Source organism: Trichoderma virens (assembly GCF_000170995.1).
Source record: "Trichoderma virens Gv29-8 chromosome Unknown TRIVIscaffold_2, whole genome shotgun sequence".
NCBI lineage: Eukaryota > Fungi > Ascomycota > Sordariomycetes > Hypocreales > Hypocreaceae > Trichoderma > Trichoderma virens.
In genome coordinates this window covers 2,335,860-2,352,955 of record NW_014013747.1, presented here as the reverse complement: position 1 = coordinate 2,352,955, position 17,096 = coordinate 2,335,860, and the positions used below count along the sequence as shown (strand labels likewise).

At 52.1% G+C, this 17,096-nt stretch overlaps 7 protein-coding genes across 7 annotated transcripts; 5 read left to right on the top strand and 2 right to left on the bottom strand.

Moving 5' to 3' along the window:
- Positions 1 to 747: 747 nt before the first annotated feature.
- Positions 748 to 4,353, bottom strand: TRIVIDRAFT_188908 (uncharacterized protein; the record flags this gene model as incomplete). The annotated part of the gene is made up of 3 exons (XM_014105367.1): positions 748 to 2,710; positions 2,796 to 3,141; positions 3,195 to 4,353. 3 exons carry the CDS (start codon positions 4,351 to 4,353, stop codon positions 748 to 750), a joined length of 3,468 nt encoding a protein of 1,155 aa, XP_013960842.1.
- Positions 4,354 to 5,467: 1,114 nt separating this feature from the next.
- Positions 5,468 to 6,195, top strand: TRIVIDRAFT_120437 (uncharacterized protein; the record flags this gene model as incomplete). The annotated part of the gene is made up of 2 exons (XM_014105366.2): positions 5,468 to 6,083; positions 6,158 to 6,195. Coding segments are annotated over 2 exons (654 nt in total), but the record flags the coding sequence as incomplete, so codon positions are not given.
- A 1,004-nt stretch (positions 6,196 to 7,199) lies between these two features.
- Positions 7,200 to 7,559, top strand: TRIVIDRAFT_50154 (uncharacterized protein; the record flags this gene model as incomplete). The annotated part of the gene is made up of 1 exon (XM_014105365.1): positions 7,200 to 7,559. The coding sequence occupies one exon, from the start codon at positions 7,200 to 7,202 to the stop codon at positions 7,557 to 7,559; it is 360 nt and encodes a 119-aa protein (XP_013960840.1).
- A 152-nt stretch (positions 7,560 to 7,711) lies between these two features.
- On the bottom strand, positions 7,712 to 9,513 carry TRIVIDRAFT_218787 (uncharacterized protein; the record flags this gene model as incomplete). Its single annotated transcript, XM_014105364.1, has 5 exons — positions 7,712 to 7,875; positions 7,957 to 8,657; positions 8,721 to 8,789; positions 8,850 to 9,327; positions 9,378 to 9,513. The coding sequence occupies 5 exons, from the start codon at positions 9,511 to 9,513 to the stop codon at positions 7,712 to 7,714; spliced, it is 1,548 nt and encodes a 515-aa protein (XP_013960839.1).
- Positions 9,514 to 11,240: 1,727 nt separating this feature from the next.
- TRIVIDRAFT_77905 (uncharacterized protein) lies at positions 11,241 to 13,253 on the top strand (the record flags this gene model as incomplete). Its single annotated transcript, XM_014105363.1, has 4 exons — positions 11,241 to 11,415; positions 11,535 to 11,630; positions 11,728 to 12,877; positions 12,982 to 13,253. 4 exons carry the CDS (start codon positions 11,362 to 11,364, stop codon positions 13,023 to 13,025), a joined length of 1,344 nt encoding a protein of 447 aa, XP_013960838.1.
- Positions 13,254 to 14,753: 1,500 nt separating this feature from the next.
- On the top strand, positions 14,754 to 15,613 carry TRIVIDRAFT_215329 (uncharacterized protein; the record flags this gene model as incomplete). The annotated part of the gene is made up of 1 exon (XM_014105362.1): positions 14,754 to 15,613. A coding segment is annotated over one exon (429 nt), but the record flags the coding sequence as incomplete, so codon positions are not given.
- Positions 15,614 to 15,833: 220 nt separating this feature from the next.
- TRIVIDRAFT_50212 (uncharacterized protein) lies at positions 15,834 to 16,963 on the top strand (the record flags this gene model as incomplete). Its single annotated transcript, XM_014105361.1, has 3 exons — positions 15,834 to 16,020; positions 16,101 to 16,782; positions 16,867 to 16,963. 3 exons carry the CDS (start codon positions 15,834 to 15,836, stop codon positions 16,961 to 16,963), a joined length of 966 nt encoding a protein of 321 aa, XP_013960836.1.
- Positions 16,964 to 17,096: the final 133 nt, after the last annotated feature.

The following is a 17,096-nucleotide window of genomic DNA, read 5'->3' as shown; positions in this document are numbered from 1 at the left end:
AAGTTTGTCAAGAATCCTGTTGAGAGCCGTCTCAATCCGGTCCAAACGGGCCTCCACTCGTTCGACACGTTCGCGAATGGGCACGATGTAAGGGAGATTCATGTAAACCTCGGTCATATCCTGGCCAGCCTTGCCCGCGGCCATATTTGTTGCGAACATATGTAATATGCGCTGTGTCAAAGAGGTCTTTAGTAAAATTGATAATTTGGTTCAACAAGTCCGAGGTCGAAGTTCCCCCTTGGTGCGTTTGGGTCACGTTTGGGTCACCTCGGAGGCCGTGATCAAGGACAGGTAGACTGTCAATAGCAAATATAACCAAACACTACTAGCACATTTACTGGAGTGCGCACTTCGCTTTTGCTGCCTGGCCCAGTGGCTTGACGTAGACAGATATATAATCCTCGCAGAGGGAAATCATATCCAACAATCAGGGCGCATGCACGATCCTTTGGTGCCTCAGCCGCATTTCAGCCCCCTCGTTTCATCTCAGCCCCTCCATCGAGAACTAGAGTATAAGGACATGTGACGAACCTGGTCCTATACCTAGGTAGTTAGGATAGGTCAGCTGTTTCCAGGGGATAAAGCTCTAGGTTCTAGATTTACGTTAGCGGATCGGTTAGGTTGGTTACGGGTGCTGTCTGCATAATACATACATGTAGCAAGTAGAATAGTGAACCAAATCTAATCCAATTACGACTATATTAATGGCTGGCTATTTAAGCTATTCAAATAAGCATTCTGGGAGCCTTAGCCCGTCCATATCAAGACACGCGTTCCGAGACTCTCCCTACTAGCAGCCCGAACCGCACACACAAAGCACGGCCCGCCCGGCCGGCGAATCACCGCACACTTGCCCCGTTCGGAGCACCACGCCCGGGCCAAGACTTCGGCCCCGTTCCCGGTGGCGTTGATGACCATGACCTCATCGTCGTCCGTATCCTCGGCGGTGTGGTCCTTGAGCCTGTCCAGCGACCAAATGTTCTTCTGGAACAGCTGCAGCCCCCTCATGTGCACCTCGTGTGCGCCCCTAGGACCCTCGTTGCAAGGCGGCGGCGTCACGAAGACCGGATTAGTGAAGAGCTTATAGGTGACGGCTTCCTCATTGTTGTCCATCTTGAACGTGATGCTGGCCCGATACTCGGCCTCGTGTTCCGCCTGAGAGTCCTGAATCTTGCCCTCTGCTGCCTTTCGTGCCGCCCCTACCTGCGGCGCCAGCTTCTTGAGCTGGATGGATAGGATCTTGCACGTCCCCACGTCCCGCACAGGGGGCTCCGGGATCACCCAGTTGCTGGGGTTGCGCATCTCGGCCATGTACGGCTCCATCTCCTCATCAGGGCGGATGTCTGTCGCTCTGCGACGGTCGTACAGTGATCTTCCCCACACGCCGTCGTCTTGGTTAGTACTGTGCTCAGTCAGGGCGATTCGCCGCGCCTTGACACGAACGTGGTGTGGTTGAACCGGCCTCTCAACGGGGGGGTCGAATTCAACCTTGGGGCAAGGTCCGATCCAGCCACAAAGTGAGATGATGCCGGGCAGGCAGCCAAGAACACGTCCTAGAACTGTCCTCAGACGCCAGTATGACCGCGTCGGCAGCACCAAGCCGCAGTCAAAGTACGGAGCGATGCCGGTTTTGTCCCTGATGCTGGGCGTGCAGAGGATCAGGGCCGTCATGATCTTGAAGGCGAACCATTTCCCCGGCAGCACGAGACCGTACAGCCAGTCGTGTAAGTGGATGCCGACTGTACCACCGGTATGGAGACTGCTGTAGACGTCTTCGGCGTAGTCGCGCACCTCGTTGATGTAGGGCCAGCGCATGCGCTCAGCAAACAGCAGCAACCCTTCGACCTGCTGCTCGTGGACCAGCGAGTGGAACTCGGGCGCCTTGCCGAATATTTCCCAGTCCTCGTCCAAGAAGGCAGAGCGCAGTTTGTGCTGTTTGGCAATGTCTTTCTCCGAGTTGATGGCCTTGATCTTCTCTTTGATCATTTCCTCGGCGCTGGCAAGTCCTTGGCGCATCTGAGCTGTCGTGTCCTTGCCAGCGACTTGCAGTGCCCGTTCATATGCTTTCTTGGCTCGTTTGGCATCACCCTGTTTAAATATGGCCATGCCGAGCCGAGACCAAGCTTTGGCATACTTGGGGTCCAACAAGGTGGCCACATAGGCATCTTCCTCAGCCTCCAAGAACATATCTAGCCCAATCAGCGCTGCTGATCTGTTGCACCTGTATATCGCATTTGAGAGATCAATCTTGATTGCTTCGGTGTACAAGTCAACCGCCTTCTGATACTCGTTTTTCTTTAGTGCTTCGTTGCCCTGATTCTTGTAGTCTTCTGCCTGGGCCTTTTGTTCCGCTGTCTCGGGGCCTTCGGGGCTATCGGCTGGCAGTTTTGCATCAGTGAGGACAATCTGTACATGCTTTAGCCACAAGTCGGAGACGATAAGGGATGCTAGGACCCGCTCCGTGAAGCCGCTCCACGACGTGCCCTCGTCCAGGTGTTTTAAGCGGAGAGCCAGCTCCCTGCCAACAATAATCTGCCGTAGCAAGTTCCAAGTTCCGATACACCCGTCGTCTGTTGTGCCAGCCCACTGCTCCCCAATAGTAGATGACGTTGTAAAGTCAGCGAAGACGTCGGTGCGATTGAGAAGACTGTACAAGTCGCCGATCCATCGGCTTGGGTCCTTTGCATATTTTGCATCATAGTAGACGATACTGTCATGCTGTTTAGTTAACTTTCTCAATCTGGGATGACAACTTTTCACAATCTCATGCTAGGTCCGCAAGAGTGGCCACGTACCCGAGGGTCCCAACCACCTCTTTAAGGTCAAGCTCTTCCTTATCCGGACTCCAACCAAATTTCCCTGCGTGGTTTTGCAGGTCGTCTATTCTGCGTAGCAGCGTCCTGGCAGGTAACACCGGCAAATCGGAGTAATTCACTGTAATAAGTTGCTCTCTGTTGCGTGGCTTCGTGGTTTCAAAGTCCCAGCACTCCAGTCCATAGCCTTCCACCGTAACGGTTCCAGGGTTTTCGTTTTCGAACTTGACGTGGCTTTCAGGATCAAGTAGCGCGTAATCCTCCGAATCATGCGACCAATACTTATCCCGAGACGGCTTCTTCATGTACTTCTTCCGCTTGTAAATTTCTACTTCTTGTCAGCGGAATCTCAGCAGGGAGCTACCATACAAATGATCTCACCGAAAGCTGCATGTGTTGTCGACACGAAGCCTTTGTCCCTGTCCTGCCATGGAGATGGGAACGTACGATCGGTCTTGTCGCCGATCCAGTAGACATGCCCAGAGACATGCGCCAGTCCGCCGTGCGGACCGATAAGGCTGAGAGTCACAGCTCCAAAGCTCTTCTTCGCATTGTACAGATCAAGCTCTCTCAACCGCTTGGTCATTTCATCCAACTCAGGCTCCTCTTGAGTAGCCTCAGTCGGCGTGGTCCGCCCCTCAGCCTCAGCCTGCTGGTTACCCCGTGGAATCTCCTCGTCAGCATCTTCCCAACCATCTTTGGCCCAAGTATTCTCAGTCGTCGCTTGGCTAGTCACATCGTCCTGAATCCTCGAAACTGATAGCAACTCTAGCCGTAGGCTCGCACACTCGGAGAGATCTTGGTGCTCCTCTGCTGTCGCCTCCTGCAGCAGTCGCAGCCCCCGGATCTCGACGGCACCTTCAATCTCGGCCCTCATGGCTGCGGCGGCCCGTATCTGCGCGTCCGGGAACAGACTCTCGAGGCTGTCATTGAACCCGCGCAGCTCGCTTATGAGCATGTCGAACTTGCGACGGTCGCGTACCGCCCATACCACCCGGCGATTCAGTGCGGTGCTCCGCTGCCGGTGGCCGGCCATGCGGCGCAGATTCTCGTATGGTCGCTTGAACACGCCAATGAGAATGCGCTGGGTCTGCGGTGGCAGCGGCTCTTGCTCTTGTCCATGGCTCTGCGTCTGACTTTGGCCTTGGCTTGTCAGGCCGAGCGGAGCGGCTTCTTGGAGGCCGTAGTAGTCCTGCAACCGGTCTGTGTTCTCGAAGACGTGCTGGATGCACCCAAGCAGACGGAGCACGGTGCTGCGAACATCCTCTTGACGGAGCCGGACGTCTAACCTAGTTGTGTTAATGTTACTCTGATCTCCAGAGTTCGGCGATGTTCCTGGATTCCATGCCCATGTCTGCACACCAGCGAGACCCAGGGCGTCGCCCCAGCAGAGCAGGCGGACGCGCTCCACCTCGAACTTGACATTCAGAAGCTCGAATTCCATGCCATGGTGGCGGGTGGAGTCGATGATTTCGTAGGCCTGGACGCAGGATTGCCAAAGCGCAGCAACGCCAAACACAAGTCCAGCAATGTCAGTCATGGTAACCTCAAATTTGCTTAGTGATATAGTGCTCAAAGATTTGATAAGGCAACGCAGAATGAATGCGACAGTTCAAACAAACAAACTTGCCAGGTTGTTGGAACTTGATATAGCTAGTCCATCAAGAACATAACGTCTAGCAACAACGGCTCCAAGCTGCGGCTGAAATTAGCAGGGCTGCCTAGATCTACATACACACTACCCGTTGGTTTCACCCCTCGTGACCAACTTAGAGTCTTCGGTTCTATACAACAGGATCGCGATCCCCGCATGTGAAGGAGGCTATACAACGGGCCCTGACCAAGCAAGGCATCTTGGAGCAGATGTCTGAGTGTTCTTGGGGCGCGGCAACTGACGGTTTGATAGATATCATGATGGAGGTTTTTTGGGGATAAAGATGGTGACAATAACAGGGCCATACAGGAAGCTGCAAAAGAAACAACGCAGGAATCTTGCGGGCAATGATGGCGACGACTATGAATTCTAAAGCGAGCCCAGGTCACAATCGCGATATCATGACAAGCAGAAGATGACAGCAGACAAATCGGATGAGTAAATGTTTTTTTTTTTAATAATATGACTAATTCACATTAAATAAAACAAAACATAACAAGGAAATACCAAAAAGTGACTTCAAACACAGCTGTAATTTGGCTGCAATTCCAAGTGTCGGATCGTTAATTAATCTCTTGCTTCATTAAGGCAAGGTAGCTCATATTAAGCTACTGCTGTTTGCTAGCGCCTTTTGGAGCACTAGAAGTCGCCTCGCCAGAGGTACGTAGCGGCAATCCATAAATGGCTATTCCGACATTCTCCCTCTCGCACTGACTAATTCTCGGACGCCGATTGGCTCGGCCGAACCCTGCGGGCACAGGTACGGCGGTACACACCGGCAAAAAGATCATGTCATAATCGTTCCTCAGCGTTCCTGAGCTGAGCCGAGAAATTGATTTCAAACATCCGCATCTACCCTCCCCACCTTCACCTTGAACCTCCGGATCCCAATCCGAATCCTTCCCACGAAACCCCAGCATGCACGTTCGGGCAGCATTTTTATGATACAATGATGAACGTCTCCTTCTCTACCGGCCGCGCTGCTCTGCGCCTCAGCCGCTCGTCTTTCCGCCACCTGTGCGCCTCCAGAGTCGCCGGCTTTGCCTACCACTCCTACCCCTTGCCATCCAAAATCCCCGAACCTCCCACAAGCGACAACATCTCCAAGCCATCCCTCGCCCAGACAGAGGCTCTACCTCGAGTCCACGAGACACGGCCGCCGCCGCAGCACGAAGGAGCACCCAAGCCCACAGCTCCGCCGCAGGTGCAAGCTCAGACGCCTTCTCCAACAACATCCTCAGTTCCTCCGTCTCCCAAAACCGCCGAGGCCGATGCGCAAAAGACACAACCTGCTCCTGCTACCCGACCTCGCTCCAAGCTCCGTGCGCGTAAGGCCGCGATGAAGCTCACACCCGCTGCCGTGGAGCAGCTGCGCGCACTGCTCAACCAGCCCGACCCAAAGCTCATCAAGGTCGGTGTACGGAACCGAGGCTGTAGTGGACTGGCCTACCAGCTGGAATACGTCGACAAGCCGGGCGCTTTCGATGAAATGGTGGAACAAGACGGCGTCAAGGTTTTGATTGACAGCAAGGCGCTCTTTAGCATCATTGGCAGCGAAATGGACTGGGCGGAAGATAAACTGAGTCAGAAGTTTGTTTTCAAGAACCCCAATATCAGTACGTGGTATCCCGTCATGGCAATGCATTTGCAACTCATTTCTACGAAATTCAAAGAAACTAACCAGTAGCAGAGGAGCAATGTGGCTGTGGCGAGTCATTTATGGTCTAAGGAGCTTGGGAAGCTACAAAGAATTATGACAAAGGCCGCGACGCATAAGAATACCACCAAGGCCGATATATGAAGGAATTGTACGATGGTGATTAGAGAAAGAATACGAGGGCGAGGCAAGTCTCTGCAAGACAAGTTTGCCACAGCCCAATCCACGAAATGGTTTCACTATAATGGTGCCGATAAAAGCACGTTACGAGCACGGAACAAAGAAGCAATAGCACTATGGGGACATGATACCGGCGTTAGGTTAGAGGCACAAACGGCCCTTGGTCATATACAAGTCAAATATACTACTCTGTGAATAATCTGGGGTCTCTTTGCATTTCAGAAAGGGGCATGATGCCTTGTTATTAAGCTCTGGGAACAGGCCTTTTGCTGCATAATTTCAATGTGAATTTTCAATGCTGAAGCCTAAAGTCTATTATGATGATCTTCACATTATATTTAATATTTACCGCAACACGATTTGACTCATCGCCGCTTCTTGATTCCACGTACTGAGCGCCCTTCAACACCCGCTGATGTCATCGCGGTTCCAAAGCAATGGCACGTGACCTGGCGTCGAGTGTTGCTTTAGATATCGCGACGCCAATGAACTATTGCACGTCACAGCTAGAATTAACTAGAAATGCCGAATTCATCCGTCCACGTATATATATGCTTTTAAAAATCATCTTAATTCTGATCAATTTCATCTTGAATCTCATTTACCGATATTACAACGCCAAAGCAAACGCACATACTAGCATAACCTCTGCTACTCCGAGAACACTCAATCACTTACACGCAACTACACACGAGTTTTGCTCATAATAACCATTTCTTTCTATACAACACAAGCCATCAATACTCCTCCCATGGCGCCCACCGTCCAAAAACCCAACAAATCAACAACCAGCACCACAACAATGAAAACCTCAGTCTCCAAAGTCCGAAAACCCAGACCCAAAACCCAGATCACGCCCACCATCGGCAAATCATCTCCCCACATCCCAGCAGACATGGAGCCGCAGCTCCTCCGCATCGCGCAGAGCCAGCGCACCCCCTTCGAGAAGCGCGTGTGGACGGCCCTATGCCAGATCCCGCGCGGCCGAGTGACGACGTACGGCTTGCTTTCTGCGTATCTGGGGACGTCGCCGCGGGCCGTGGGAAATGCGCTGCGGAGGAACCCGTTTGCGCCAGAGGTGCCGTGCCATCGCGTGGTGGCGACGGGAGGGGCGCTGGGAGGGTTCAAGGGTAGTTGGCCCAAGGACGGGGAAGGGATTACCATTACGGAGAAGAAGAGCTTGTTGAGGGGCGAAGGGGTGAGACTTGACGATAAGGGGAGGGTGCTGGGGACGGTGTGGTCTGGCTTTGAGTAATGAATGATACGCGGGAGTATAGTACGGAGAGAGAGAGAGAGAGTCATCTTAGCGTTGTCTAGTATTGTATTGGATTGCTCTTCATGGCGGAATTAATCTACGGGTATAGAACTCTAATAATGTATACTACTGCTGCATGACACATGAATCGTCTAATTGACATGATGTTTGAATCGCAAATCTGGCTTCTCACCGGGCCTGTATAACGCCATGTGGACTCCCAACGCGGGTGTTCCGATGATGTCTGCCTGCAGCCTTTGAGCTGCCCAATCTCCGCGATACTCGATGCTTTCAAATTGCTGGGCTAGGCGGACCACTAGAAAAGAGACGCAGTCAGTTGATGCACAGCTACACAAAGGGGGATATTTGTCTTGTCCTCTTTCTTCTTCAAACTCACAGCAAAACGCCATTTCTGTCAGAGCAAAGTTCTGCCCAGCGCATATCCTCGGTCCGCCAGAGAACGGAGCATATGTCCAAGGCTTGGGCGTCCAATGCTCCCATCTCTCGGGGCTGAATATCCTGGGATCCGCAAACTTATCGGAGATGGGCGGGTACAAATCTGCAAACGCATGCATCCCGAGCGTGTTAATCGTTACACTGTCTCCCTTGAGCAGGACAATGCCCGGCTCGCCTGGCCGGCCTGGGATGGTTGTCGTTTCGAGTACTTGGCGCATGTTGAGGGGGGCGGCTGGATGCAGTCGAAGAGTCTCGTTGAGGATGTTTTTGACATATGTTAGGTCTTTGAGTGCCTCGTACATCGGTGTTGCATGGCTGCCTATTTCTCTGAGGACTTCCTTGCGCAGCCTGGCCCAGAGCTTGGGGTAGTTGGACAACTCGTACATTGCCCACGATAGAGTTGCCGCGGTCGTATCTCTCCCAGCAAGAAGCACGGACATGATCTGATCACGGATTACTTTACGATCCCTGGTGAAGCGGGCGATACTATGTAAAAACGAGAATTCCATGTCCGATGTGGAGAGCTCTTCAAGTTGAGCCTGGGGGATGGCTAGGGTTCGCGTGATGGCCGGCTCAATAAACTCCTCTATCCTCCTAATGGCTCGATGATAGTCACCTTTTGGAATTAACGGCGCAATTGGACTTGCAGCAGTTGATTAGCACTTTGTAAACGATGTTTGGCGCAAGGCCGGAGGATATACTAACTTGAGGACAAATATAAACATTTGTATCCGCTGTGCAACATTCATGGCCTTGAAAACGCCATTGTCGGGGCTGAAGGAGGCTGGTATCAACATAATTCTAGATGTTAACGAAGAAGGCAAGACGACTTACAAATCTAAGCTGTTCACATTCTCTCCAAGTAGAAAGTCTGTCGTCGTGTCCATCGACCAGCGGTAGAAGAGGTCCTTGAGGTCGATGGTTGCTCCAGCAGAAGGAATTTTGGATAGCAACTTGGCGGTGCAAGCATCAAAGATGAAAAGATTGCGCAGCCTGTCCCTGAGAAACATGGATCTGATCATGGCGCGGCTGTCCTGCCAAAGCTGCCCATCTACAGCAAAGATGCCGTCTCCCAGAAACGGTCGCCATAGCTTGTGCCACATGGGTCCATGGCCGAAGCTGGAGACGTTGGCTGCCAGAACCGCCTTGATCTGCTCCGGATCTCTGGTGATGAGGACTCGCTTGGATCCCGTCAAACTGAACTCGGCAAATGTCCTTTTCCCAGGCGGCAGGCTATCCAGCTGAGCCGTGCACCAATCGACGAGGCTGTTATTGTATTGATTCTTGCCGATCTCGTAGTACAACTTGGACGCTGGTGATTATTAGGAGAGAAGACGCATATAATGATGAGGGGGCAAATACCAGACAGCAAGTTACCCGCCAGGATCGGGGCCCGGACACCACCAGCCTTCCTGATTCTGATATCCGAAGCAAGATGCCGGAGCCATACAAGCACAGTGAGGATGGAGACAATTGCAAACCCGACGCCGGCTACCATGGTGAAGCTCGCGGATTGCAAACTTAATAGCAACATGGTTGAATGTGTAACGGAGACGAAGGGGGCAGAGTACCTATAATAAGGCGAGAGATGGGTGGAACTACACAACGGAAGCTGCGATTTCGATCCTACCCAAGATTCAGAGAGCAAAAAGAGATGAGCTAATATGGCCAAGAAGACGGAGGCCAGGACATGTGAGGTTTCGGCCGTCTGTGTGCCTTGTAGCTGTGCTTAGTATTATTGGATGGAGCGTCTTATACCGATGACCAAAGAACCCCGAAAAACAGTCCGAAGCAATACGCACACAGCCGAGTAGCGGCCAACAAGAGAGCCACTGCTGCTATTTCGAGTGCAAGTGGGCTCAGCTGCTTCTTATTTCAAGCTCGAGTCGGACTGGGACATTTACGAGTACATGGAACTCAAGCATTAGCATTCAGGTAGATAGCCTCCATTCCTTGTTAATCAATCTACGGCTTTGCACGCGATAGGCCAGGGACCGAGGCGGCGCATGTAAGGATGACGGGCCGCATCTCCAAAGGGCAGCCCTGTTCGCATGGTGGCGCGCTGAAAAGGAAAATAAGAAAACAGAAAACAGGAGCTAGCAGAAAACGCAAGTCCCTGGTCTAAATGGCGAGCTGTGATACGGGGAAATACGACCAAAGCAGCTGGAACAGGGAAAAAAGGAGGGAGGCTGATCATTTAGCTCTGGCTGGGCGAAATTGCCCGAACTGGAGGAGCTACTGTACGAGTTAGCAGCTGCAAGCCATTTTTTGAGGGCTCGACTGCGAATGGCTGGCTTACGAGCACGGTGTAAGGGGGGGCTGGGAAAGATGTGCCACGTTGATTAAGTGAATAATACGGTGCATGCAAGTACGACGTATTAGTACGAGTATTTAGAAAATTGTCATGTATCAAGCACTAAGGTAGTAAGAAGTATGTTGTTAAGTAGGGGGTTGAAATGTTGGGTTTTCAAACCGTGGCTTGGAAAGAAAATTGGGTGTAGGGGCACCGGATGTTAGACGCTGGCATGCGTGTGATGGTGTCCGTGCATGAGATGAGATGCTGGAGCCTTGCATGACAACATGGGTTTATCTGCGTAGTTTGCTGCTGCACAGCAAGCATCACGGGTTGACGAGATACGGTGAGAGAAGATGCTACAGTGCCCATGTCAACTGACTCTCTAGCGGCAATTACCTTAGTAGGTATTTATGAATAATTAAGATATTAAGATACTGATACTGTCAATACCTGTATTACCTGCAGGTTCCAAAACGAGTTCGTATTGTATCAATACACGCAATGCTTAGTAGGTTAGGTACGGAGTACTCCGTAGTTTAAAAAGCCCGTGCAGATACAGCCAAGAGACAGCCAAACAGCGTTCCGGATCCTGGCTATGATTGAGTTACGCCTCATTCGGCTCGGAGGGCGGCGGAACAGCCACATGACACGGCACTCGAGATTGGCAGCATGGCCCCCACATGGACTGCCATTGGCTCAACTACGCACCAGGTACCAGTACTTGGCTGGCACGCGTCTGCACATACTCTGCCCAGGTATCCCGGTACTTTGCTGGCAGCTGACAGCGCTTGACAGGGCTCTTCGGCAGCTGTCCCTCCCCCGGCGCAACGATTTTCCGCACCAGTCGGCGAAACTCGGGTACCCCCCGTCACAGCTTAGGCCGAACAAGCCAGGAAATCGGTTTCCGCATTGAGAGCTGTGCGCCTTTGAGCATCAACCGCCCAAAAAAAAAACTACACCTCGTCGAGTCCTCGAGCCGACGACTCTCGCCATCTCCCTCCTCACCGTCTCTCTCCACTCAATTTGGCAGTCGCCAGCCCCTTCATCGCAATGTTCAGCATTGGCCGTAGCCGCGCGGCGGCGTCGGCCCTCAGCGCCGCAAAGGTACGCAAACGGCGCAAAAGTTGCTCTCTTTTTACCCCCCCTTGAACATATAAAAACCCGCCCCTCCATGGGGTTGCATCTTCAAGCAGCTTCTAACGCAGGGCTTCTGCTCGTTACAGCTCCACGCCACCCCCTCCGTACGACTGCCCGGCGTCGCTCAGCAGCGACGAGCTCTCAGCATCCACGAGTACCTGTCCGCCGACCTCCTGAGAAAGGTAACCAAATAACCTCATTCTGCTTTCCCCCCCATATCGGGGCCACTCCCGCGCAGCATCCGGCTGACACGGCACTTTGTTTTTTCCGCAACAATAGTATGGCGTTGGCGTTCCCAAGGGCGCCGTGGCCAAGACGGCCGCCGAGGCCAAGTCTGTGGCCAAGGAGATTGGCACCGGCGACCTGGTCATCAAGGCCCAGGTCCTTGCCGGTGGACGAGGAAAGGGAACCTTTGACAACGGCCTGAAGGGCGGTGTCCGTGTCATCTACTCCCCCCACGAGGCCGAGATGTTTGCCCAGCAGATGATTGGTCACAAGCTCATCACCAAGCAGACGGGCGCCGGCGGCCGTCTGTGCAATGCCGTCTACATTTGCGAGCGCAAGTTTGCTCGTCGCGAGTTCTACCTTGCTATCCTGATGGACCGTGCTTCCCAGACTCCCGTCATCGTCTCGTCGTCTCAGGGAGGTGTCGACATTGAGACCGTTGCCAAGGAGCAGCCCGATGCCATCACTACGACCTACATCGACATCAACACCGGCGTTACCGACGAGATTGCTCGCGGCATCGCCACCGGCCTGGGCTTCAGCGAGCAGTGCATTGAGGATGCCAAGGACACCATCCAGAAGCTCTACAAGATCTTCCTCGAGCGGGACGCCACCCAAATCGAGATCAACCCCCTGTCCGAGACGTCCGACCACCAGGTGCTCTGCATGGACGCCAAGTTTGGCTTTGACGACAACGCCGACTACCGCCAGCAGGAGGTTTTCGAGTGGCGCGACACCACTCAGGAGGACCCTGATGAGGTCCGTGCTGCTCAGTCCAACCTCAACTTCATCAAGCTGGACGGTGACATTGGCTGCCTCGTCAACGGTGCCGGTCTTGCCATGGCCACCATGGACATTATCAAGCTCAACGGCGGACAGCCCGCCAACTTCCTCGACGTCGGTGGTGGTGCCACCCCCGCCGCCATCCGTGAGGCCTTTGAGCTCATCACCAGCGACCCCAAGGTCAGCGCCATCTTCGTCAACATCTTTGGCGGTATCGTCCGCTGCGACGCCATCGCCACTGGTCTGATCCGCACCGTCGAGGCCCTCAACCTCAAGATCCCCATCATTGCCCGTCTGCAGGGCACCAACGTCGAGCTTGCCCATCAGATCATCAACGAGTCTGGTCTGAAGATCTTTTCTATTGATGACCTGCAGAGCGCCGCCGAGAAGGCTGTGCAGCTGTCCAAGGTTGTCAAGCTGGGTAAGTTTACGACGCAACTCTATGACGAACAATGAAAGAGAAAGAAAGAAAGAGAAGAAAAGAGAATCACCTGCTGACGATGTACAATTTTTAAAAACTTATAGCTCGCGACATTGACGTTGGTGTTGAGTTCACCCTGGGTATCTAGACGGTAACAGAGTCGTAAGACTGGATGGCATGGATTCCTTGTAATATCTGTTTTTGGGTGGCAGGGGAGCAAATCAACCAATGAGCAGGGGCTCGGGAATGATGCGGCGGTCAAGGCATTTTGTTGCTTGTTTATAGCATGTATCGACGTATCTCTTTACGTTGCAGGTGAGGAAACCAGGAGGGGATGTAAAGAAAAAAATCAATCAAAGCCTTATTTAATTCTGCCAAGCTGTGGCGCAAGTTGTGTCCCGGTTCGTGTTTGTTGGGGATCGCTTCCAGGAAGATAAAGATAGGACGAGAATGATCTGATTCGATTAGGGGAGGACATTCGGTTTCCAGAGCGAGAATAAGGAGAAGGGCGCCGCCATGTCAGCATCCAGTGGAGTTTCACGACCTTAACGACTCGAGTTTTGGAAAGCTCCGTTCTTTTGTCCTGCTAGGTTTTGGGGAGTAGGCATCCGTCCATTATAAGTGCCCATGTCTACGGAAGATGACGGAGGGAGATGCTTCGATTTATTGACTAGAGAGGTCGAGAAATCGGGTGATTGTGGGATCATGTCCAAGGAGTTTTGTCGCAAGGAGGAGCATCTACTAGTATTATTATCTATTATTACCTACAAAGTACCGTTTACTGCTGTATGTATGGATGCACAGACGCCACATCTTTGGAGCTGAGGCGTGGGCCGCAATTTGGTTTGAGGGCGGTGGTTCGGGAGTCGTTCGGTTATTGCTCGATGTGTGTGGTTCGGATGAATGGCAAGTTGGATTTTTTTTTCCTGTTGCAGTGGGGGGTGGCCATAAAGAGAAGTGGGCAGGGGAATAAGAAAACGTGGTTGGGTGGACAATGCCGAGATTGAGATTGGTGGATGGTGCCTGAGAAAGGATGCACAGCGGCAGTTGGTTTTGTCTCTTGAATCTTGATTTTGTTGATTCCATTTCGATTACTTTCTATTAGATGAGAAATGATGGTTTTCTCTTGCTTCCTGTCCTTTGATTTGGAATAACGGCTTCTTCCGCATGCACTATTACTTCATACATACATAGTTGGGCATGGCATTTGTAAGTCTGCAAGGCTTAGTCACCAAAGATTCGGACGAGAGCGGATCTACGCCAAGCGCCAAACCGGGCATTGGCTCTTTCCAACCGGGCAGCATTGGCTCATTTCAGCCCTAGCGGCCGCAGTGGACCGCCCTCAGCGCGCGCTGCATGAAAGAGAGAGAGTTTGAGAGAGAGTACGGAGTACGGAGTACATGTACTCGTATTAGGCGGCAGATAGCGAGCACGATATGGCCCATCTGGTCAGACTTTCTGGGTCCTTCTGCTCTGCTTCTGCTCATACTAACAGTAATTTGATCCATTCACACCCAGACGGCGCGTATTTTTAGTCTACCAGGCCCTGATAAGCACATGCTAGTACTGTAGCCGTTTGTAACGAGTACAGCAGAAAAAGGCCAGTCAGCTCGCAGATTGCGAAATACCGACGGAGCGCCGAGACCGCAATCTATCTGGCTTCTGCAGTGTCTGCAGGGGTCTGTCGGCAGTGCTCGGGTATGTGGCGGCCAGTCATTTTTGTGCATGAGGCGTGGGATTTAATTTTTTTTTTAATTATGGCGAACAGCTTTCTTGATATGAGAGAGACCCATGAGGGGGGCGAGGATAACTTGTATATAAACTCGTCTGGGTCTCCCTTGTTTGTCGACTCGATCTGAAATCCACACTCGCAAAGCAAGCCTCTTCTTGTGTTTACTGCTTGGCACGCCTTGAGAAGGAATTCAACTTGAATCGACTTGGCTCAACTGTCTATTACACGTTCCACATAAAGCATCGAGCTTTTATACAACCACACAACTCTTCCAGTTCACACAACAATCACCACAAACCATCCACTTGGTTCACTCAACTCTCTTCAACAACCTCAAACCACATCCACAATCACTATGCCTTCTCAAGGTCAAAGCTGGTGGGCTCGCCACTGCACCCCCCGACCTCCCATCAACCCCGTCGTCGCCTGCCCTTGCCACTACTGCTACAACAAAGTCGCCGAAGAGCTCGACTACCCAAAGTCGTCTCACGGCTCCGAAGCCAGCACTCCCGCTCCTTCGAGGCCCGTCAGCCCCCATGGCCGCACCAGCTCAGCATCGTCCACTCATGTTGAGAAGGCCGACAAGCAGTAAACGAAACGATGACCGATATTCTTCGAGTCGAAAAAGAAGTATCTTGAGAGATCCCTTGGATAATTACAAGATATACATTTCGGTTTCAGCATTTCTTCGTCTTCTTTCTCTCTATCGAGCGAGCGAATACAAGCCCAAGAATTTTATATACACAAGAGGCGGCAAAAGCACCAACGGCGCTTCTCCCGATCAGTTCGGGTTCGGCCTCCGGCCCCACTTTCACTTACAGCGGCCAAGCCGGACAAAAATCAACACAAGAAGGGGATTAGGCAAGGAGGGAGGATAAATAATACGAGCGGGTTTTGGATCTTAGCGATGGATATTTTTTTTGTTTGTTGGAATACCCCCTCTTATGGAATTTAGAGTCTCATATGTTTTTAAAGCAAATCCCTTATTTTATCTTTTTAAGATGACTTGATGTTCTCATTGTGAATACTTTGTGCCTGTGCTGTTCTCATTAGGTGTGATTTACATGGGGCCATACATGAGCATCTTGACGTCACTCATGCTCCTCAAACATATACTACAAAACATCTCATATCATTAATACATCGCTAAAACCGTTGCGATTCACATATAGAGCTCATATATCTAAATTTATATCCATTGATTTTATATAAATCGCATTAACCATGTCTCCTGCAATCGACTCAGCCATCCTAGCCGCCTTAGACCTAGACAAAGACAACACCACAATCTCATCCATCGGCGGGTCAGGCTTCTCATCGACCTTCAAGCTCTCCACCACAAAAGACGGCCAGCCATTCGATTACTTTGTCAAGACAGGCTCCGGCGAGGGAGCAAAAATTATGTTCCAAGGTCCAGCCCCCCTCACCATCCCTTTTCCTTCTCTATTTCCTCATCTTCAAAGCTAAAAAACCACTCCTCCTCACTTACAGGCGAACACGCCTCTCTCAACGCAATCCACGACGCCGTCCCCAACTTCTGCCCCAAATCATACTGCCATGGCCCCATGCAGCACGCAAACAAGTACTTCCTCGCCACGGATTTCCTCAATCTTGGCTATTCCGCGTCAAAAGGCTCCGGCATCTCTCTCGCCGCAAAGCTAGCCAAGCTGCATACAACCCCCGCGCCCACCCCGAATGGCTTCGACAGGCCCATGTTCGGCTTCCCCGTGCCGACGTGCTGCGGCGACACGGAGCAGGATAATTCCTGGAACGCCTCCTGGGCCGACTTCTACGCCGAAAACAGACTACGCTTCATCGTGAGGCGCATCGTCGAGAACCACGGGCCAGACGACGAGGCCGTCGACATGGTCGAAAAGGTCGCCAGCAGCGTCGTCCCGAGGCTTATCGGGGATGATCGCATGACCATCACGCCCGTCGTCATCCACGGAGATCTCTGGAGCGGGAATCATTCGGCGGGCCAGATTGCCGGAAAGGGCGGGCGCGAAGAGGTTGTCTTCGACCCTTCCTGTGTCTATGGCCACTCGGAATACGAACTTGGCATCATGAGGATGTTTGGCGGCTATGGGAGTTCCTTTTGGAGCGAGTACGAGAGGCTTGTCCCCAAAGCAGAGCCAAAGGAGGAGTGGGATGACCGTGTCAACCTCTATGAATTGTAAGTCGAGATAACAGTTCGTCTATGGACATGCGATTATATAGTGAAGAGACAGAGGTAAGCAGGGCTAACTGCATCTGACAGATATCACCATCTTAATCACTACTCAATCTTTGGGACGGGGTACCGTGGCGGAGCCATGTCAATTATGAAGAAGCTGACATCCAAGTATGGTAGCTAAGGTATAGCGTACTCCGACGAAGGGACCTGAAATGGCCAACCCAAACACCAAGTGTAATGAATAATGTATAAATGCGCAGAAGTTAAGAAGAAGAAGAAAAAGATACAAAAACGCCTTCCCGTGCTCGCCATGG